The following is a 24,007-nucleotide window of genomic DNA, read 5'->3' as shown; positions in this document are numbered from 1 at the left end:
GTTGGCACAATCCAGCCTACACAAACGGGAAGTGCCTCAATGCATGAAGCCGTCCAAAAGTCGAGCTGTTTTCTCCAAAGTCTTTGGATTTCATAAAAGACTCGCATCGGTTAGGTATGTTCCATAGTTAAATAAAATGCAGTTCTTTTCAGTACTATGAAATCCCGAAAGAGAAAAACTGAAATTGTAACTTGGTACAACTTCTATAATAACTTGTAGTGAAACTTGCATAATAACTTGTAGTGAAACTTGCATAATAACTTGTAGTGAAACTTGCATAAGAACTTGTAGTGAAACTTGCATAAGAACTTGTAGTGAAACTTGCATAAGAACTTGTAGTGAAACTTGCATAAGAACTTGTAGTGAAACTTGCATAAGAACTTGTAGTGAAACTTGCATAAGAACTTGTAGTGAAACTTGCATAAGAACTTGTAGTGAAACTTGCATAAGAACTTGTAGTGAAACTTGCATAAGAACTTGTAGTGAAACTTGCATAAGAACTTGTAGTGCAACTTGCATAATTGTCCAAAGCTGGTGTCAACACAATGGATGACGGATTTATACTAGTATGTCATCCTTAGCCATTGGTTCTGTTTCATAACTGAATCAACGTTGTCACCATTAACTCTTTTATCATTTACAGGGAGTATAAAGCAAACTTCAAGAGCAATCACACTGATATAAAAGCTTGCGAAGGAATTGATAGCGCCACACGTGATGAAGGAAGTTCTGCAATTCATCTGGCTTTCGTGAGGAAAGCTATAAAACGTGTGACAGTTCTTGGCCCTCCAACTGAAGAAAATAAGAGAAAAGGGTTGCCCCAAACCGGAAGGATAGAAAAGCTAGTAACTACAGCTACTGAACTACACATGTACCTCGTCCACATTCCTCTGCGGAATCGTAACTACTACCGCAAATACAACAAAAGCTAATCCGAGCAAAACACATCAACAAACTGTGACAAGAGCGTTCGTAGCATCCAAAAATGCATTCTAACGTCAAATTTAAAAATAAATACAGTAGATCCTCTTGATAACGGACACCCATGAGACCAAAAATTTTGTCCATTAACGGGGAGTGTCTGCTAATGTGGGAGGTACGATGTACAGTAGAACCTCATTTATGCGACGTTTGGCTTCGGTCGAAATTAGGTCTAATAAATGATAATGTTAAAATGTAATGTATATGTTACTGTGTGTGTGTGTATGTAAAAGTGAACATCGGTGCTGTGGTTATGCATAATCACATTGTCTCAATAAAGAAAGCTTGATTTTGAAATTTCACTACATTCATCACTTCACCTGCAATTATGCATAATTCTCAAGTGGAAAATGTGATAAATATGGAAAAATTTATACTCTTTCTTCTCTTTTCACTAAACCAATTATTTTCACCCGTAAGTAGCCTACGTGTATTACGCGTATTTTACAATAAAAATTGAATTAAATTAAAATATAAGTGTGAAGAGAAGATAAAAACACCCTCTCTCTCTCATAACATTATCAAACTTGTAATATTGGCTTTCTTCACACGTATCAACAAACGATACCAACACACACACATATTACCATTCAAATTCACCATCTTGGACCACTGTTATGTTCTGCTAATTAAGTAATTGATTACTGGATTACCATATTTACCATGACAAGCTTGGGATTATACATAATCAGCGTTGAATATGACGAATTGTCAATTAATGGACAAAAATTAATGAATTTTTATTAGAGTTTTGAAAAAAATTAGAGTTTGTCGGACTTTACTGTCCACTATCGAGTGTCCGCTAAAGGGGAATGAAATACATTAAAGCCCTATTCCACGGGACCGGGTATCAGAAAAGTGCCCGTTAGGGGAGGTTCCACTGTATAGTTTTTCGGTGTACAGATTTTCATCAGCCTTACAATAATTCCGATCCATCAAATCAAGAAAATCAATGCTATTTCAATATCGGTCGTGGTTGACCCAGTTTATGAGTTAATGAGGGTAAAAATCACCGCGTATCTAAGGGTTAACCAAGTCTCAATTTGCTCCAGAATAATATGAAAAAGACAGTCCGGAAAACCGATCTGGAAGAACAAAACCACAAAATACATTTTAAGAATACTATTGATTGATCACCAACAGATAGTGCCGTATATTGAAGTGAAGAGGAAGGGGGGGGGGGTGTTGCCATCTTCATTTAGAAATTAAGAAAATAGGATGTACAAACATGCTCCCATAATGGGTTATTATGGGGGGGGGTGAATTTTGATTTGCACTAGATGCTGATTCCTTTATGGTGAAATTGTCTCTGACAGAAAAGCAACGCTCTCGAAATAAAAACCTTCGGAGAGATTAGAGAAAGAAAAGAAAACCTCGCCTTGCTCCAGTCAAAGGAATAAAACCGACCGGACTGTGTGAACAATTCATTAAAAGCGAGTGGTGACTGATCGTTATTTGTTCTTTTTCGTTTCCTTCTTTTGTGCGTAGTTAGAAGCTCCGTTTCAGTTGAGAAAACTTAAAAAAAATTTGAGTTTTTTTTTGTTAGTATAGTGACGCTATCTGATGAGGAAATTTAGAAAAGTGACCTCAGGAATTGTGCGCGAGCAAGCGTCCTCCTTTATCGGTTTTCGAATCGTAACCCTCAATAATCGTAACATAATTTATGGGTTAGAAAATAATTTTAATAAAGAGCCTTTTCCTTAAAAATACGTATGTGAAAAAATGGGACATTTTTACAAAAACGTCGAGATGGCCAAGGAAAAAAAAAAAAAATACACACACACGCATGCGGAGATATAACGGGACGTATAGTCATCATAGTTATGGTGCGGGAAGAAAGTCCAACGTCTGCCCGATACCGATAGTTTCACAACAAAACGACTGGCGGGAATAAACAACGGTCTCAACAGTTATTAATTGTTTTTTTTATTCATTATTTTTATCCTGGAAAAACTCGGATCGTGATCATGTGATTTGGTTTTGTCGTCTGTTTCGTCGATTGTCTTCTTAAAATAAAAATGTCTCGGCGTAACAACAACAGCCATCGAAGAAATAAAACGGACAATGTTGTTGGTAGTGACAAGAGAGAAGAACTGAAGAGACTCCTGAATAAGTTTGCGAAGGACGAACTCCTCAATCAAATAAGCGACATCATTGAGATTCCAGCTGTTCCGAAACGAATCTTGAAAGGCGATCTCGTCTGCAAACTGGTTAAGGAAACTCAAGTTGTAAGTTGTATTGCACAATACAGTCCAGTACCAGTGCCGTCTTAAGGCATGGGCCCACCCGGGCACTGCCCAGGGGCCTCACAAAAATGAGATCTGGTTGAAATTTTCGAGAATTCGTTCGGTAGGGCCTCAGAAAAATCAATTGGCCCGGGGGCCCATGATACTCTTGAGATGGCCCTGTCCAGTACACTTATAACATACACACTGGCTATAACATGTGATTTTGTGATCCCCGATTTCCCCCCCCTCCCCATTCAATTTCATGTATTTTTACATCTATTACTGCATGCCCCACTTAAAACATACACTGTGGATATAATATACAGTAAAACTTCAATTAACCGTCACAATCTGAATCAGGGCTGTGACGGATAATCGAATAGCGTATAACAGAAATTTCAGGACATATGTACAGTAACGTGATTTTATTTTGGGCTTAGGACGAAAATGAAAATCTTTTAAAAGTGAATAACACCTACATATTGTACCAGACTCTTGTACGGTCCCTTTCAGTGTACACAAACTCCAAGGAAAGATTGAGCGATTCTGTGGCTCTGCAGTCTAGTGGTCTAGGGCGTTCACCCGGAAAGTGAAAGGACGTGGGTTCGATTCCCCGCAGGGGCAGTTGAATTGTCTCTCTTTCCGAAATATATCTTCGCAACAGCCAGTTGTTAAAAACCTTCGTATGGTAGCAGAGAGTGACGTCATCCTTGTATATTGTATTTAATTTTACACAAAACGATAATTATAAACTTCTATATAAGAGTAGTAATGTACAGAAATGTATTGTACCCTACATTACAGTACTTTAACATCTGTCATCTCCCCTCCTGTGTGTTTGAGGCTTGAGCCTTCTGCGCGACCCTCCAAAATGCTGATGAAATTGATTAATTCAAAACACTGTTCGTTATATAGAAGCCTATTAGTATTAATGACCTCGCCTTCAGATAATAACCAACAGTAGAAAAAAGGGAATTGCAACCTAGGTGCCTAAAGAAATAAATATAGCCAACAAAAAAAACACGCCAATGGCAGAAAATGGCTGACCAGGAAGAAAAGCACCAAAAATGTTCCCAAAAAAAAAAAAATTATTCTATAGCTGTGTTTCTTATATACCCGGACCCCTCTCCCCCACCTTCATGGAGCCCCTGAGATGTGCCAATTGAAAATGTTCCTCACTCGGGTGTTAATCTATCCTGGGACCTTAGTTTAGCCCAGGTCATGGATGGCAAGGTTACAGCTTGAATGTCTGGGATAAGTTAAAAATTTGGAGCACGTCGAAACAGGAAGCTACTGGGAACGCTGTGTGCCAACACCACTTAGCGTCGGGGCGAGGTGAAAAACTGCTGATCAAATGCGTTCGACAGAGGGTTAATACAAGATATATGGAAACTGTCTATATTTATAGAAATACCGATATTTTGGGAAGAAAAATGCATCTCTCTCCCACGCCAGTTTTTGTATATATTGTATTAACAAGTGGAGAGAGAGGACATCTTTCTCTATGTAAACCTTGTATATTTCATCACGTGATAAACTACTGATTTCTCTTTTCTAGTCTGGCAATTGGCGCCTATGTTACCTTTTTTCCCTCCCTTTCAGAATTGGAAAGCAGTTTATGTGCATGGTTTACCGAAAAGATACGAGACTCGTGCTTTAGTGAAGCTTCTAGAAGAATATGGGAAAGTTAGATACTGCTACAAGGACAAGAAGGCAACTATTGTGGTATGTAATTGATTCACAGTTTTTAAATTGCTTGTTTACTGGATTTTAAACCTTTATTATTTCATATAACTGGGATGATCCCATATCGCTAAATCAAGTTTTATGTGCAATTGAATGATTCAACAATTTCAAAGTCTTGTATTATCAGAAATAACCATAATCAAATAATACACAACAAAATGCATTAGTCAATTTGGTTATCCTTTGCTTTATTGCTGAATAACAAGATTTTTCAGCAACATTATTGATAACACCAGGGTTGGGTAAATCCCAGGCACCAGGTCGCCATTTCGAATAAAAAATTGACGTTGGCAGAGTTGCCAACTGCTACAGATTGTAGTTTCTACGAATGCCTGTAATAAATTGCGGAGCTATGGGTGGCACTCTCAATGCTACGGGCACTCTCAATGTTTACAAAATTATCATGCATTTGAGTTTCTTTCGATGTTTTACTTATTTTTATTATTTTTTAAATTGCATCAATCTTTACCATTACGATGAATTTGTAATGGTATGAGAGTTCATATGAGAGAGTTCGAGAGAAGACAAACTCTGAGCCGATCTGTTTAGTCTGTGAGCGGAAGGCAATCCATAAAGCTGCATCTAAACCCGCCACTCTACTCTATGCAAAAACCAGTTTTTTGTCAAAACCACTCCACGCTGCGAGCTAATAACAGGTTTTTGAGTGGTTCAGTGTGGCTGGCAGGCCTGGAACTGGCTTCATTTGCATAGTGCATGGTTGAGCTTGCGGAATTTGTGTTAGAAAGAATGTTTCATCATAGGTTCTGTAGGAGCTGTGATACAAAGAAAACATGGATGGGGGAAAAGGGATCTAGGATTGCTAGACATCCGTATATATGACTCACAAGGGCATATCCAAGTTGGGATTGCATTGCATATTCATGAATTATTAAGGGACTGTGTGAGTTGCTTCGGGGGGGGGGGGGGGGGGGGAGGGGGGGGGCAATTAATTATTTTGAGTGACTTTTTTAATTGTACTATGATTAGGTTGTCTTGGGGGGGAGGAGTCAATGTTTGACATGTCTGTATTGGTGCCAAATTTTTTTATTTTTTTGTCCTGTAACTGAATCTTAGGGCAGCACAAAGCTATCGGAAATTATGTCAAGTGCATCTGCTAGCATGGAAAGGGGTCCCTAAATCCTAGACAAGTAAAAAATTACACTATTTTGGACAAATTTTTTTCTAAAAAATGTCTGGTGCCTATGCAATTTTACTGGCGCTTAAATTTTTTCCCCAGATTTGTCAAGCCCTGCACAAGACACAATATTGTTGCTACTTCAACCACGCAATTTCTAAAAAGCATCTCAAAGATATCATTCTAGCTTAATCACACTGTACAAGTCCTTTTTGCTTTCATTTCATTGGTAGAATTTTGGATGTTGGCAACAATTTCCTGATCACAAGGAAAAAATTCTAACTTTTCTAGTTAAATGCCTCTTCTTTCCCTCTCCCCCCCCCCCTTCATGAAATCACTTTGCAGATGATATTTGAATAAATCATGATCCCTCTGCCCTACTTACATATTTGAAATTATTACTTGTTGGGATTGAGACCAAGTCTGCAAATTTTAACTTATGGGAATTGTATTTTTTCGTATCTATAAGTAAAATTATAGTTGTCACTCATTATAACTACATAGGTTATTGCAACCATTCCATTATAATGACTGGTACAATAAGTCTGTTTAACTTATTCATCCCATGTTATCTTTCATCCAATATAACCACTATAATCCAAGTACAATGTCCGAACTCAGCTCTGCCCCCCACCATTTTTTCAATGAAATGTATAAAATCTGTTTTTTCAAGGAAACATATTTTCTGGATCTTATGCCGAGGTGAATTCTGAAAGAAAAGTCACCTGGTCTCCTCAGGGACTCGAACCCAGGCTCTCTTGCAAACTGGGCACATGCATTACTTTCCACATCACTCGAGACACTGTCCTGCCTTCCTTATTTCATGCGCTGTGGCATGAGGCACTGGAGTAGAGGCATCAGTAGCTTTCCCTCTACTTCAGCAAATGGCCCTAAGTGGAACGGTGGAGATAGACTGTTTTTTTCTTTCTCAGCCCAATATATCAAAAAAGGGCTTTTTGTTTTCTAAAATTGTTTGTACTCTACCTCTATATCGGAGAATTTGGTAGGTAGGTGAGTGCATGTGATTAATTCAATTTAATTATTTTATAACCTGATGCATTTTCACCGCAACTGTTTATATTATATCAAAATTTATGATACATTTTTTTATTACATTCAAGTATAAATTTTCTCAAGAACCCAATTTTTTTCAAACGCTTGATATAAAGACCCCCGATATAGCAGCTGTTTTCTAGGAAATACGAGGGTTTGTTGTTATAATGTAATGAATCGTGACTTTATTTAACTTCCTGATGTATTTTTGGCCACTGATTTCAACGGGTGCAGTAGACTAGGTCGATAAGATGCTCTCCTAAAGTACCAAAGGATGTTTAGAGGTGTTGCAAGTTTGATACCCAATTCGACCTTGTCAGAAAATTTCCTGACACGGGGGTACAACAGAAATATAGCGAAAACATGATGATAGAAAAAGCTTGCAACCACCGGGAGTTCTACATGAAGGGGTTAGTGGACCAGCCTCTCGATTAATGTAAGAAGAGAGGAGGAAAAAAAAGCCAAAATGTCAAATGTTGCATTCGGAATTGGCAATAAAACGTAAGTCCCGGTTTAATTAGTCCTCATGTGAAGAAAATGACGTGGTGCAACAAAAATGATCAGCGATGTCAAATATCTCTATTTTCCTCTGTCACATAAAGATTTTTTTTATAAAAATGGATTTTAATTTCTTGGGAAAAAGAGCTTAAGACTGCATTATTTTGACATTTTAAAAATTGTGAATTCATTTTCTGAAGAATTTTTTGAAACAGAAATGCTTGAATCATTGGATAACGTTTGTCATGCGATATAGAATAGAAAAATTTTTAATACAATTTTTTCAACCCGGGCCTTTCAAGTGTTTCAATGCACCATAAATCTGCTGAAGAATGCAGTGTTAAGGCCACTACATACTACTCTGTGTATATTTCTTAAATGCCAGGTGTCTTTGAAGTTTTTTTTATTCTTACAGCACACAGCAATTTAAAAAATAGTAAAATATGATCATTATTATGTTTATTCAAGTTATTTGTGCTATGCGGTATAAAAATATTTTGTTTTACACAGATTAGTGTTTAAATATTTCTTCTATATTTTCATATAAATTTTCAGGTGATATCACCTGCGGAAAAGGCATATGCTGCTGCAGATGCTCTAAATAACACTACATTCGAAGGAAGAAAAATCAAGTTGGAAGTAAATTTGTTTTTGACATTTTATTTTTTAAATAAATTATTGGAGCTCGAAAATAAAAGACAATTTATAAATATACTGTGCATCCTGATGGACACGAGACCTACATAGTAAGCGGGAAAAATTATTAAATGGATATGTAATAGAAATTTTGGATGCACTGGTAATAAAATCTCTTAATTATCATTGTGATATCATATTACTTATATTATCATTGTGTTGTGTTATTTATTTAATGTCGTTTTTATCGGTCATTCTTATGTGAATGAATAATCGTGTAGTAAATGATCAGAGTTTACATTATTTTCTATAGGGAAGTTTGATTTGATACACACATGTGATTTGCATGTAACTTTCACAGAACATTATGCTTGTGAACCGAAGTTCCACTATACAATGATAACAAAAAAAACCCAACTTTTTTCCAATCGCACCTGAAAAAAGCCCCTTGAATGCATTCCCCCCTCCTGTAACTAAGATGAATAAATTGACCCAGTCAGAAAGAAACAGTTGGTACATGCATGTTGAACAAACTTTTGTTTTATGACTTTTTCCCTGCATTTTCTTGCTATTCTTTGTGCATGTAATCTATGTTATTAACATTTTTAATAAAATAATGTATCTTTTTAATTCATATATTTGAAATTTTATGTCAGTCCCACATTCTTGAGATGAACAAAAAAAAAAAGCTTAGCATCGCTTATGTTTCCTCCAACTTTCAAGAGGCATATTTCCATCTGATATTTTTAGTTTTTTTAAATTGAAATCAGTATGTTTTGTTATTTCCATCTGATATTTTTAGTTTTTATAAAATTGAAATCGGTATGTTTTAACCGTATGTTTCAGGTCTCGTGTTCTCTGTATGTCTATAACTTGCCAAAAGGTACAGATTCTGATGAATTGGCCAGTATTTTCCAGGAATATGATGTAAAGTTTTGTGAAATTTCCCAGTGTTATGGTTCTGTGGTAATACTCATTTAATTGCTAAGAATAGAGAAAGCATTGTTGTTTTTAAATTGGCCCCCCCCCCCAATACTTTTCTCTTCACCTATGACTATATTTTGTGTACAGGGGAAGACTGTTATGCCTTAGAACTTTATTTTTCAAACTTTTTTCCCAAGTCAGGTTTTACCGTAAAATTTTATTGAATTAATTTTTAGTATTTGTATACTGTATAGGAAGACATTATAGGCGCTATTTAAATTACCTTTCTGTTCTAATATAACTGTGGGGTGTGTGTGCATTTAAGAGTGGGTTAAAATGTTCCAAGGTACAACATTAGGTCTTGTGTACCTTGAGACAGGATAAAATTACAAAGACACAAAATGAATAAATAATGCAAACATTACAGAAAAAATAAGTATTTTTAATATAAATCATACATTCAAATAAAGAATATTGAAATAATAACACGAACAGGATTATTATATACAACGTATATTATTATATACATATTAATGCACACAAAAGGTAACAATAACGGAACGTAGGTAGGAGCATATTTATGTTGATGAAATGCATAATTATTCTACATTATGTACTTCCAGGAAGGAAAAACTAAATGTTTTTAAATTCTTAGTTTTTTCAGTTCCTTTGTGATTGCATTAGAGATACAACATCTGTGATGCGAAAAGCACAGCAACATTTGTTATATTTGGCACTGATGAACAATAAAATATTTTCTCACCTCTCTCCTCCTTAGTAAATTTATTTGGCAGAAGTTTTTGGTGGATGTGTTCCACACTGTAAATTCTGCTCAAATTTGTTGGAAAAAATATAAAGGTGGATGGAAGAGAAGAAATGGGAAAGGTGGGGGGGGGGTAGGTGAAGTTTTTTTTGTAGGAGAAAGAAGTATAGAGAACTCTAAAATTTTTAGAATATAAATTGTATTTAAGTGCAAAAGAAGTATTAAAACTTGTTAAAAACAACTAAAATTATAAGTTGAGTACTCCAACGTAAACTGGAAAAATTTCAAGTTTTTCATACTGTTCCAAGGTACATGATGCTCTACCATTTATGAAAGATATTACTAACTTTATTCACAGTCCTTTGTATTATTGAGCACTTGGAATGGTTCATCAGGTGACTGTATAGATTACCATTGCGAAATATTATCTCTTGTACTCCAAAAACATCAGCTAGAAAATGCTATACTATGAAAACTATTTCAAGTGTTTCAAAAGGTTTACTATGGTCAAGAGGTATAACAGTTTTCCCCCTTATACATGAATTATACATGTTTTTTATATATAAAAAATCAAATAGCCAATACAGTAAAGACTTGATTATTCTGGGTGGGATTAACTTGGGTAAAAGAATTAAAAATTTCTCAGGAAGATAGCTAGTACGAAATTATTGTATATGCTCATAAAATGTTCAGTTTAGCAAAGGGTATGATTATTTGGAACATGCATGATCCACAAAATTAACATAAGAGTGTGTATAATTGAAGACTGGAATTAAAAAAAGTTGTATGTGCAAATTTTCAAAAATTGTTTTTTTCCCACTTAAAAGAATAAGTTCCTACACTATTGTAATGAAATAAGGCTGAAAGTTCCCTGGCGATTGGTTGGCTTAAATTGCAGCTCTCACTATGTAGCACTTGATGTATCTCCCTATACATTGATTAGACCTTTGCATCGATTTTCCTTGGAATTTACATTTTGGCACTTGTAGCCTTTTTAATTCCAGTCTTCAGTTATATTTAAAAATGAAGACTGAAGAATTTTTGTGTGACAAACATATAGTAAAACTTCGTTAAGTCGTCATTTTTCTTCAGGCTCTTCCAACTTCCATAGATTAAACATGTTATTAAACCCTCGTATACTCGTCGCTATGAAAAAATTTGAGAAAGTGGAGCAGACTATTTTTATGGCTCCCATTAAAAAAAGAGCTTGTTAATAGCATTGCCATATGCTTAAAAGTCACCATAAAATCCTATATACCCAAACGGAACAGTTTAAGTAACGAAAGTTACGCTGGGGAAGTTCATTTGCCAACTAAGGTTTTTGGAACGTTGAGGACTGTTCAAGCGAGATCTCATTTCTGTATGGGCGCTAATGGAGAAACCGCAAGACACCCAGGCTCTGTCGCAACGTGAGCATTTCAGCCCCCCCCCCCCCAGGGCATCTCCGGAAAAACCAAAATTTATTGATACGTCAAAGATTACACTTAGTGCAAGGAAATCAAAAATTATGTAAATCGAAGAATCAAATTAATCAAGTCAAATTGCAATGCGCGCATGGATAATAAATAATCATAAAAAGCATGGGCTCTACTAATTTGGGGCTTGAAATTTAAACAATCTTTGTTGAAAAAAATTAGACATTCTTTCCCAAGTTGAGGTCTTATGTCTACTTTTCCCTGCCCAGGGCCCCTCCACTTACTTTGTAGTTATATCATGAACTACTGATGAAGAATTAAAATACTAAAATTTTAAATTTGATGTCTATGTAAAATTAATGTGCCATAGAGAGTTCTATTATGAAGAAAAGCTACTTATAGTTTTAGACTAACAGAGCAACTGTTAGTCTAAATTAAAAATTACTAGTATAAATCAAAGTGTACTGTACATTTTACCACAATAATTTAAGTAATAAGAGATGAAAAAAGGTAAAAAATTGCTATTATTTATTCTTTTGCGATCTATAAATTTTATTAATATTGTTATTTTGATTCATACTTTAATAAATTTCATATTACTTTAAATTTATACGATTTTCACAACATTGCACATTGAAACTGATGGCACTCCGCTTAAGCCGTCATAATTTTTCGATAATTTGAGGTGACGACTTATCAAGGTTTTACTGTATTTTATGTAAACTGAAGTCTACGATAAGAGGAACAAGAAGTATAAAAATATAAGTATAAAGCAATGGTTGCCTGTCTGCGGGACCTTATATAAAGGACAGCTCTGAAAAATCAGACATAACATTAGATACACACTCAGACTGTTATGTTCACAGTTTATTCCAGACTCTGCCACGAAGTGGGCTGGAAGAGATCTTTGCAATGGGATAAGTCCTGCCATTCATTCATGTCTGTGGAACAAAAATTCTGTTGCTTTATTCATTGAGGCCAGGTGTGGGCTTGGTCCCCCTGAGTTAACTATCTGAGTTATACTATCACTTAAAAAAAAATGTATGCTTATGTAAAAATTTGTTTTTATGCTTATCAATGTTATTAAATATATTTTTATTTCTTGATTGGTAGATCTTGGAAAATGATGCAGCTGCAAATGCTGCTATTAAACAAATTAATGGCAGTAGCTATAAAGGGCATCATCTAGTCGTTGCTGTAAGTGTATCAGATATATTTTCTTTTCTTTTTAATTCTTTAGTCGAGTATTTAACTAGAGTGGTATAAAGCCTCGAGTGAAAATATCACTGTGTGAATAATTTTTTCTTTGATATGGTCTCATTACACAAATTAAAAATACAAAATTAGTTAAAACATTGATTAAAACAACATTGATAAATTAGAGCAAGTCAGTATATTTTATCTTATTTCAAAAGAGTTTAATCGGTTTTGATTGAATGAACATCAAGCAATGGGATAAGATTCATGGTTTTGTTTTTCAATTTTGCCATTAGGTCAATTTTGTTGTATTTTTCATAAAATAAATATTGTCCAGTTCTTTTCAACCATCAACATTGATTGTAAATTTGTTTGGAATGATTGGTATACTTGTAATTTAAAAAGTTACTGATTATATATAATGTATAGATAATTTCTCTTTCTAGAAAGAAAAAAAGAGAGATTTTGATGATTACTTAGCTGATTTAGAACTCCGATGTAAGTTCATTAAACTTAAAATTAACCTAAATATTATTGATTAAGTTTTAGATTTTTTCATTGGGCTGCTTCATTTTTGGGATCCAAAAATGGAGATTCTCATGTAGTAGAAGTATGGCTAGAAATAAAGGTGCCATCTATTGGTTGTCGCCTCAAGCTTGTTAGGGAAATACCTTGTTACCTATATTCTTCGTCTGGTTTGAACCTGGGACCTGGCAGCAACCTTCACAGTGGTAGATGAGCATCTTACACCACTCGGGCGCTGCAACAAATGCTAGCTAAACTACACAGCCATCATTGAACTTGCCATATTCTGCGAGTGCAAGGCAACGAGATCTCTGCTTCAAATCACATAACTGGCAATATTGTCTTGCTACACTCATCTCTTGTAACTATAGTAGTCTCTGTACATAGATAGTTGTTCAATATTCTTGAACATTCTAGCTATAAAACCCGGCGCTGCCCGGGTTTTCTTCAGTGAGGCTTTTTTGGATCAAGTGATATCTCCCTTTCTTTGAGGGACATGCAAACCGTGTCTAAGTTAACCAATATGGCGACTCCTGCATGAATAATAAAGGAAATAAATCTAGACTTAAAGAAATATAGAAATGAATACATATTTTTTCCGTTTTTTAAGGGATGCTAAGTATTTCCATCCCCCCCCCCCCACCCGAAGTTATCCATCTGCTTGCCTGTTTCAGCTTCCAAAAATGCTCAATTAAAGCTGTGGGATTTTTTCGATGTACTTTTTTACGGGCCCATAATTAATTTCGAAACATCCTAAACTATATGAATTTATGCAGTTCAATATTAAAAGACAATACGGAGACATTAATTTTCATGCTTGAGAAGATATAAATAAAAAGTTGAAATCAATGTTATTGCATGGATATCCAACTCGAAAGTAGGTCCTGCTAATTACTTCATATCTAATTTTCTGGGCTTCGTATATCTCTATAAGCGAACTCAATATTTCAAAAATCGAGTATTGAATACAATTTTTAAAATTATTGATGTGACAGAAAACCCCACCAAATTTCCACATTTCTACATTAAAATCGGCAATTTTAGCACTGATTTCTACGAGGATCAACCTTTTCCTGACCCTCAAAGCAATGCTGATGATGATTATGACGTCATTCAAAAAACCTCATTACTGGGAGTATTGAAAATTGACAAACCATTATAAAGGCATAAATATTATACATATACTGACAGCGTTGAAGAAATGACAAACCATTGTAAAGGCATAAAACACATCTGAAACGTATTGCTAGGGAACCACTGTAACCAAAGTAAACGTTCGGAAAGTGATTGTTGAGGCCCAAAAACCATTGTTGCCCGACAGTTTTTTGCCCATTTGGGGCATTTGCCCTGGGCTGACGAAATTTTAAAGTAGCCTATCATTTAAGTCGGGTCCCATTTGGTATATATGCAAAATTTGGTGGCGATCGATCTAAAATTGTAGATTTGTATAGAGAACACACACACAGACAGACAATTTTATATATATAGATAATTTGGTGAACAAATTGTCATTTCTTTCCCTTAACATTGTGTGATTGATTTGTGATTCATGGTGTTTTAACAATTTTTACTTTGCATGGGTTTTGCTTAATTGAAGACTGTCGTTTGCCACATTTTGTATTGGTTTTCTTAAGTTTTAAAATCCTGAATGTTTAGTGTTCTTGATGTGGAGTCTTTTTAAGCAGAAGTGTTAAACAGAAGCCAATTTTGAAGGAAGGGTAATTGAGAAACTTTTCATACACTATTTCATTGATTTTTCACTAAATGGCAAGAGTTAATCCTCTCGTGTTCTTTCCTTGTGCACACCCTTAGCTGTTATACAGACAACGGTGGTTCTATAGACAGTTTTTTTTTCAGAGCAGTGTTTCCGATCAATGGTTCTTCACTCTAGTCTGGAGCAGAGCCTTAGCTAGAGTAACAGTCCTACATAAAGGACATCACCAGGTCTTGTTCTCCTCAAATAAAATTGATCAGAGTATGAACACCGATCAATTATCTGTGCATCACATTACAAATTATTTTCCTAAAAGAAAATCAATGCCTGAAAATGAAGGTCATGAATATGTTTAGAATAGGACCCTCTATCTCTCTCCTTGGGTCCAGGTCGAGATGGCGACTTGAAAATGGGCATTGCCACCTAAAATTTTCTTTATGTAATTGCTAAATTGAAGTCTATGAATGACACAAAATTTTCTGATATCATAACAACCTGTATTTTAGCGGAAGAAGGGAATATTGTCCCATTAAAGTAAAAAAAAATTATTTAGGATAATTTTTCTTAAAGGAAAAATTATATCTGCCTCCTAAGAAATTTGCTGCCGCCTAGATATTTTTTTGATTTGTCATGCCCTGTTTTACAGCATGACCTTAGATTTTGATGGAAGTAATTTCATTGATTAATAATTATTATTTGTGTCTTTTAAACTGATTTATTTTTTTCATATTGATTTTAACTCTTTTTTTAAATACAGTTATACAACTACATTCAGACAGACGTTTATGGGCAGCTTTTCGAATGTGCAATCCAATAGGTATTAAATTTATGTGTTTTAAACGTCCCATATGGTTGTCACAGAAATAATTCATTATACTATATTTCTTCAGCTGCTTTTTTTACCCTCCATCTTTTTATTGGATTTTTGTTAGAGGTACGAGTTTGAAGTAGAAATTTCAAATTTTTGGGATGTTGGGATTATACACAGCAGAAGTTGGTTAATTTGAACATAGTTAATTCAAATTTTGAATATTTCAAAGTTTTACAAACTCCCTTTTAGTTTTCTATTTAATTTAATGTTAAAATTTCTTGTTTAATTGAAATTTTTTAGATAATTTGAAGTTGGAGGAAAAAATCATGATTTTTGTACAAGCAAATTTAGTTTGGAAAAATTCTACAAGACGCCAGACTTTGCTTTTCTTGATCAAGTTGTTAAACAACAAATTTTTAAAGACAAAAATTAGAAACTTCTATTTTTCTCTACTTTTTTTTGATAATTAAATGTCCATTTTAACATTGTTCAGCTGGAGTGCTTCGACACTGTATACTACTTAATACCAATTATGTTTTTCAACCTATGAATCAAGGTGTAACATTGAAAATCTGAATCTCTTTGTTATCGTTTAAAGAATGGAAAGTATTAAAATGTTCATATATTGCAATACATTAATGAAAGTATATTTCCTTGACAGCATAAGAATGAATGATAAGCAAAATTTGAAAAAAGTTTCATAATGGATGATCATGAACTGTGTCCATAAATCAGGCTTTGGACATGATCAAGAAATTCTTCACTGATGCGGATTCCAGCAGAATGTTATAGCAGCTAAACTAAATTATATATTATAATATAATAAATTATTGAAATTTAGGGAAATATTTTGTAAAACATGATAAAATTTTAATAATTCATAATTATTGTCCTATGTTAATGCTGATGATTAAGTTGAATTTTGTAGTCATTTTACGGATCCAGGATAGATTAATTGTGTAATTTGAACTTTTTTTCCAGTGACTGGACTTTGAATTAACCAAGTCAGACTGTATTTCCCATGAAATTTTCTTTAGTGATTTTCATGTAATTTGAAATTGTTCGAATAACTATTATTTACATTTATATAAATTTTTTTCTTTTGATCCATTGTCTCGTATAAAACTCATATTCATATAAGGGTTCTGAAATCCAGTTTCTAAGAATTATTAGTTCTCCATGAATGTGTTAATTCATATAATTAAAATTTTCAGACTATATGCATCTTCTACCTTTTCAAAGTTTAAAAACAAAAAGGTTCAAAATAAATGTGTTCTTGAAAAATGTATTTGAAAATATTTTTCTAAAACAGACTTTTGATCAAATCAGATACAGTATACTCTATAATCCATGTTTTTAGGCAGGCTTCCTGCAGAGTGTAGAATAGGAAAACATGTCAAATACATATACCACAACAACCAGAATGCCCAATGAGGTGTTTGAAAAAAGATGACCATAAAAACTGCCCACGTCACTGCATGTCTGTGCAAGAAGTTTATAATATTCAGATGGGCTTCTTTCAACTAGCTCCCAGTAATCTACCACACCCTGGTCCGATATGTGCAGAATTAGTGAGGGTACTGTAGTATATTTTAAGTACAGTCGAATCCCGTTTCAATGAATACCGTTGTAACGAAAATCTTGTTTTAACGGAGACTTTTCTAATCCCCCCAAATAAGCTTACGTTGGAACAATGCTAGGTAACCTGGAATACCCTTTATGACGAAATTTCGTTTTTACGAAGTGATTCCTCCAGTCTCTTGGTGTTCGTTATAAAGGGATTCGACTGTATTTTCATTTTATTTTCAACTTCTGTTTTTCAGCCTGGATTGATGAGCAAACACGGCCAGGAAATTTCCAAAAAAGGTTTCAGAAATGCCTTCTGAAATCAAAATTAGACTGTGTAAGTTTGAATTTTGTGCATTTTTTTTATGTTTGTGTGAATCTTTTCTGCAAGTCCAAGGATAGAAAATCTGCTACATTTTGCTACAATTTCTGGCCGTTTGCTATGTTTTGCTACAAAAATGCAGGAACTCTTCAATTCTGCATCAAAAACAAAATTTTCCCATAAGAAACTTTGAAGTTGCATCACAATAGAAGCTGACTTTTTGACATCATTCGTCTTCCCCACAATTTTATTTCTTGGGATCACAAATGGAATTAGCTTGAGGCCCCTCCCCAGGATTAAGCACCCAGGCTTCCCACACCGTATAAAATGGGGCCAAACCATGCAAATTTCCGCTGATTTGCAAGAACAATGAAAAAAACCCTTCAATCGCTGTTTCCAGCTATTTTGTTTACAAAAAAAAAAAAAAAATTGATTCCTTCAATTTATGCATCCTTACATTAATTATTTTTAAAATTGCGTCAATTTTCCGTGACTGGCTGTACTTGACAAAACATTCGTGTATCATTTTAACAGAATGGAAAAGTTTGCAGAATAACATATTTTTGCACTAGAAAAACAGCAGTGACGAATCCGTCTTCATCAGGAGTAGCAACACAAAAGTCGTTGGTAAATTTAGGGTGTCTAGGGTCATGGAAAAGTGATGAAATCCCAGAAAAGTAACAAAATGAGAAAAAGGTCACAAAATAAGTGAAAATAAGGAATGAAAACTGATGTACTCCGATTGAATTTTTTTGTGAAAATAGAATCATTCTATTAAATTTCTAATAATTTAATCATTATTCTATAGTTTAAATTACTATAGTTTAAGTTAAAAACAATTCAAGTTAAAAACAATTCAAGTCGATAGTTTTTAATCACCATTAAATTTCTTAGAATTTCTAATATTATAAGAATAACCCAGCAAAAGAAGTTATCTCAAAGTATGTTGAATCAAACTTAGGTAATGATCAAAAGTGAACTCAAAAAGAAACACTTAGCATTTTAAATATGAAATGGGTAAATTCTGGTAAAAGAAGCAAGATCAAACAGTCGAAAATGCTTGAAACTGAAGAGTACAAAAGCACAATTTAGACTTGCGTCAGCAGCAAAACAAGAAAAATAATTATTTTTATAATTAGTGTTTCAAGTATTTTCTCTGGCCAATTTTTTTTTTAAATAGTGATTACTTAGTCTCCAAGCTTAATGTAAAAACACTTGCTTTGTTAAAATTACTTTTGAAATCTTAAATACCATATTGTTAAAATGTGTCTATGTTTAAAAGCCTCTCATTTGTTGATATTGTAGAGTATGTAAAAATTTTAATATCAAGAAGTCTCTCAAAATTTGAGATCTAAAAATTCAAAAAAAAAAATTTCTTTTAGAGGAAATCTCTATGTATTTTGTGCCTTAGGGGGCACCCCCTTCTTCTGAGCTGAGATAACACTGTTCTTTGAAGTGAAAAGTAATCCTGTGTGTGTTATATTGCATATATGTATATAAAAACTGTATTTTATTTACTGCCAAAATCTTTAAGTGCTATAAAACTGAGAAATTCTGCTACAAAAATCAAATTTCATTTTCTACCCCTGCATGTCTGGTGTATTTGCAATTGGAAGTAAATTGTTTCATTGAATTTATGCTCTATTTGAAAATTAAAGTTTGGCTTAGACCAATGATTCTCATCGTATGCATGTGTATAGTGAATGGGGGGGAGGATTTTACATCTCCCCCCCCCCCCTCCTCTTGTTCAATGTATTATTTCAGTCCACCCTTCCACCTATTCAATAATTTTTAGTCAACCCTCCCTGCATATACACCTATGCTTGCTTCAGAACTTTGATGCGATTCTTTATTAGTATATTTTATGAAGCTGCAGATAAATGTAGGCTAAGGCAGGAGAAGCTACCTGTGGAAAATATTTGTGAAAATTTGTTTTAGGCGATTGCATAGGTATTGTAATCGCTTCTCAAATCAAGATATTTTTTTTTTGAGGATGCTTGATTCACACTATGTAAATATTTTTCTCTGAAAAATCTGATCAGGAAGCAATGGTTTTTAGCCCATAAATGTCACCCATACTTTGATAAACAAGAACCAGTGTGTGTAGGGGTACATACAAGTGTATCTATAAAAAATTTAATGGTATTAAGTATTCTGAATAAAATTATATAAAACAACCATATCTGACAGAACTAAATAATTATCATTGTTAAACACACAAAAAAAATTCTTAACCTTCAAAACTAGCCAAAAAGCATACAAATATCCTTCTCTGGTTAGTCAGCTAACTTTCTTGGGGGTGTTTCAGTTTCTTTGAACAGAAGTGCATAACATTCAGCACAAATACAGCATTTATAAGAGAAGTATTAGTTGAGAAGTAACACACAGAAAATTTTCTAATTTTTTTTATTTCTTATTTGTCTTTTGAGTAGACAGTTGTTGACTTGTATTGCATTTGATTTGTGTAAAGGAAATATACTGTATTTTAATGTGTATAAGTACCCTTGACACTCGCAAAATGAATGACCCTTTACACAAAAATAAATTTTTTCACAAAAACAGGACTCTACAAAAAAATCTAGGCAGACCCCTGAATTTACAATGAAAGTGACTCTGATGATGATAATGAACTAGATGATGTGGCTGTGATTGGGATGTATCAGATGAGAGTAATGAGGAATTTAATGGTTTTTGTCATGAATAAAAAATATCTTTGAAATCTTTTTTTCCCTCAAAATTTTAAACCCAAAAAATCAGGTGGTTTCTTATGCAAGTTATAGTACACAGGGGTGCAAGAGCTGCGCCAATTGCGCCAAACTGCGCCGAAACGGTTCTCTTGCTACATGGTGCGCCAAGGCGCCGAATCCCTGCGCATTTGCGCCAATTCTTGTTTGTGGTTCGCGGAGGTACCGCTAATGCACTGTAGTACGTCAAATACCCTTAATTAAGCAAAAATTCGCATGAAAATTATGTTCACGGGACACGTTCTTTCCGAGACACGGAAAAAGATACGGGGGGGGGGGGAAGAAACTTCAATTTTATTTTCACTTCCCACCATCTACCACAATCGCGTTATCTCGTGACCTTGGAAAGTAGTTATACTACCTTGAAGTATAAAGTCCTGTACTATTATTGGTATAACTGGCGGGCTATCAAAGTCCCTGAATAAATATGCCGAATTTTCCGATTTCGGAGACCATTTTTTCTCCTGCTATATACTGAAAATAACGGTAATTTCGCGGCTGCCAACCTGCGTTCTAAGACGGCATGCATCGAAAAGAGGATTGGTTTACTCGTTTAAATTACCGAAATTTTTCGGAGATCGTTGGGAAAAAATTTGAATCTGTAAAAACTCCATCTAAAATATTCATAGTTTTGTCATCTAGCCACTATGCGGTCATGTGGTTATCGTCGGCGGTTGCCGATCGTAACAATTTCACATCGCGAAAATCCGGATTTGGCGAACGGGGCCGGCTTGAGCGGAAAAAATCTCTACCCATGCAGAACCTTTTTTTTTGGCGCTACTGACCACGTTTTTTTTGGTCGACAAACCTTTTTCACCCTTTCAACTCCATTTGGCACCCCTCCTTGAGCGGCGCCCAATATGGCCGCACGGTCCGCCACTGCATTGGTGGGGGAGGGGCATGCTCTTAACAACAGTCAGAGGAAGGAGTTTGTACTAGGGCATGCTCATTTTACATAACTTCTGTGAGATACCTAATATATATTAATGTCCTACTTTTCCAAAACATGTTGTTGGAGAGAATGAAATATTTGCACCCTTTCTTGTTTTTCGCACTCCCTCTCGTGCATTGCTGGGATGGTACATTACTCCCTCACGTGCATTGCTGGGATGGTACATTACTCCCTCACGTATTGCTGGGATGTTGTTTAACATTGTATCACCAACAGAACTATTGATTATGTGTGATGAATGGGTTGTACTACAATCCAAACAATTACAAGAAGTGAAATCAGTTCAGAGAATAGATAGATAGATATTGGGCAGACATATTCAAAATTTGTAACTTTGAAAGCTGCCCAAAGTTCAAAATTTTGCCAGTTTTGGTGAAGACTTTTTTATCTTCAGCACATGGTAACACAGACAGTGGAAAAGAGTTCATTGTTAACAAATAAATAAAAGTCTGTTCGAACATTGAAAAATCTGTCCATGCAATGCTTTAATGTTTAATGGAATAAGACATACAAAATCTTATGTTCAAGGGCATAAAAAATTGGAAAAAAATATTCATTGAGATGCTGTACTTCTGAAAGCGAATCGTGATTTGTAATCTATTAACATGCTATTAGGTTGAGAAATTCTTTAAGTAAATAAGGTATTTATATTTTTCTCATTTTTTGCTTTTAAATTTAATAATCCCTTTAAATTCTGTGAGAAGCCAATTTTTTTTTTTTTCACGGAAACTCTTATTATATTCTGCACACACTTTTTTTGCTATATCAGGAGGAATAAGATTTTGGTGTTCAAGCAGCAGAAATTCTTGCTGCCTAGGTTTTCAGTATGCATGTTGCTTAATTTGAAAAGAGTAATAATTTGTATTCGTCATTTCATTAATACACGTTTTATTAATGACAGATAAGATAATTCAGAAAAAATTTAAATGGCTTTTAATTTGTGAATGGAATTTATTTAGAATTATTTGTTTCAACCATTTTTGGCAAAACTTTTCACATTTCACAGAAAAATTACTCCTTATATTGCAGATATAGTTCGTGTTTAGTTCTGCTCCATTTTCAAAATTTCTGCTCCAAAAATGAAATTTGCTGCTCCGAAATGGATGAGGGGCACTTGCACCCCTGAGTACAGTATCTTTTATTTTTGTTGCAGTGTGTATCCACGGTACTTCATCACAACCAATTATGGAACATGATAACAATTAAAAAAAAGGATAAAAAAATTGAAAGATGCTTTGTGCTCTGCTTCCAGCGCTTGCCTATCATTTGCCATTCAAGCTTCAAAAAGTTTTACGAGGATGATGTTTATAGAGTAAGTGATTCAAAAATAAACACTCCTAATTTTTACTTGTATGTATCATGCTCATGAATTATTTTCTTGAAAGTTAATGCATTTTTAGCAAATATGGTTTTGTTTGTAAATTTTGTATTACTTGTACCATAGCTTTAGGTGTTGCTGTATTTTATTTTCTCCAAAGAAAACATTTATTTTAAACACACATTTTCGGAATCACTTTAATCTGTTTATACAGCATAGTCTACACTGAAAATAATATATGAAGCAATGTGTGTTTTTATTCATTATTCAATGTAGGCTGTTTTGACGGTTTTTGTAAGCACTGCTAAAAAAGTATTCGTTGTCAAAAACAAGAATCTCAATCACTTGCTTGCGATGTGTTGCGATGAATCTGGTGTCGCAGAAGCAAATGTTCCTAAACTTCCACTGCCATCTAGCTCCAGAGGAAGGAAACGGCCAGCAGGTATCGTACTTGAAAAAATATGCACTTACGCTGCTTCAAATTGTTAATTTATCTCTAATTATTCTATAAATTTTCTTCATTGATGAGCAGCTTAGGTTTTCTGAATGTTGTTGTTCTTTCATTGAAAAAAAGGAAATGAAATGTTCAGTTCCATACTTATAAAAGGCCTCTTAGCATTCTCCTAAAGTGATCCTTTCAATTTTCTGGACTAAGTTTATTCTGGCCTGGGCATGTCGTAAGGTTTTGGAGGCCATGCCTACAGAGGGACATTGACTTCTCATCAAGGGGGGGGGGGGTGAAGATTTAATGACTCCATCATTTAATCAAACAATTGTTAATCACAGTTAAAAATTTCCATTGATTTAATTGACTCAATAAATTCAATTACAATTTGATTAAAATTCTTATTAAAAATTCATAATTTATTTTGATTTATTTTATAAAACCGATTAGATGTCTTGAAAATACATTTAAAAATATGCACCGATTCATTTGAAGTTCTACAGAGGAATGTGGATGAGGTGTGTGTACGGTTTAGTAGTGGTAGGGGTATTTGTATAATGTACTAGCTATAATACCCAGCGCTGCCCGGGTTTTCTTGAATGAGGCTTTTTTTTGATCACTTGATATTTCCCTCTTTCTTTGAGGGACATACAAACCGTGTCCAAATTAACCAATTTGGTGACTTCCTGTGCAACTCATGAAATAAACAAATAAACAAATCTAGATTTAAAGAAACGTGGAAATGAATATTGTTTTCCTTTCTTTAAAGGGTCGCTAGGTATTTAGACTCATTGCTAGGGAAGCACGGTAAACATTCGGAAAGTGATTGTTGAGGCCCAAAAAACCATTGTTGCCCGACAGTTTTTTGCCCATTTCGGGCATTTGCCCAAGTCTGACAAACTTTTAAAGTAGCCTATCGTTTTAGTCGGGTCCCATTTGGTATATTTGCAAAATTTGGCGACGACCGATCTAAAATTGTAGATTTGTATAGAGAATATATACACACACACAGACAATCAATTTTATGTATATAG

General features: G+C 34.4%; 1 protein-coding gene across 2 annotated transcripts in view; it reads left to right on the top strand.

Moving 5' to 3' along the window:
* Positions 1-24,007, top strand: part of LOC149070510 (uncharacterized) — a 41,273-nt gene that overhangs the window by 13,572 nt on the left and 3,694 nt on the right. Inside the window, exons 1-10 of one of the 2 annotated variants that reach the window (XM_089249000.1) lie at positions 2,850-3,209; positions 4,812-4,934; positions 8,197-8,280; positions 9,124-9,243; positions 12,493-12,576; positions 13,023-13,074; positions 15,573-15,632; positions 17,450-17,529; positions 22,364-22,522; positions 22,805-22,970. In XM_089249000.1, the coding sequence (XP_089105126.1) occupies positions 3,000-3,209; positions 4,812-4,934; positions 8,197-8,280; positions 9,124-9,243; positions 12,493-12,576; positions 13,023-13,074; positions 15,573-15,632; positions 17,450-17,529; positions 22,364-22,522; positions 22,805-22,970 (1,138 nt within the window). In that variant the 5' untranslated portion in view covers positions 2,850-2,999. Of the gene's footprint in view, positions 1-2,849; positions 3,210-4,811; positions 4,935-8,196; positions 8,281-9,123; positions 9,244-12,492; positions 12,577-13,022; positions 13,075-15,572; positions 15,633-17,449; positions 17,530-22,363; positions 22,523-22,804; positions 22,971-24,007 lie in introns of those variants that run through there. The other variant, XM_089248999.1, reaches the window with a different exon arrangement.

Source organism: Pholcus phalangioides, unplaced genomic scaffold (genome assembly GCF_987345545.1).
Source record: "Pholcus phalangioides strain wild (caught in Gottingen) unplaced genomic scaffold, Ppha-v1.0 ptg000021l_1, whole genome shotgun sequence".
Taxonomy (NCBI): domain Eukaryota; kingdom Metazoa; phylum Arthropoda; class Arachnida; order Araneae; family Pholcidae; genus Pholcus; species Pholcus phalangioides.
Note: the sequence above shows the minus strand (reverse complement) of the source record. Positions and strands in the feature narration are given on the sequence as shown.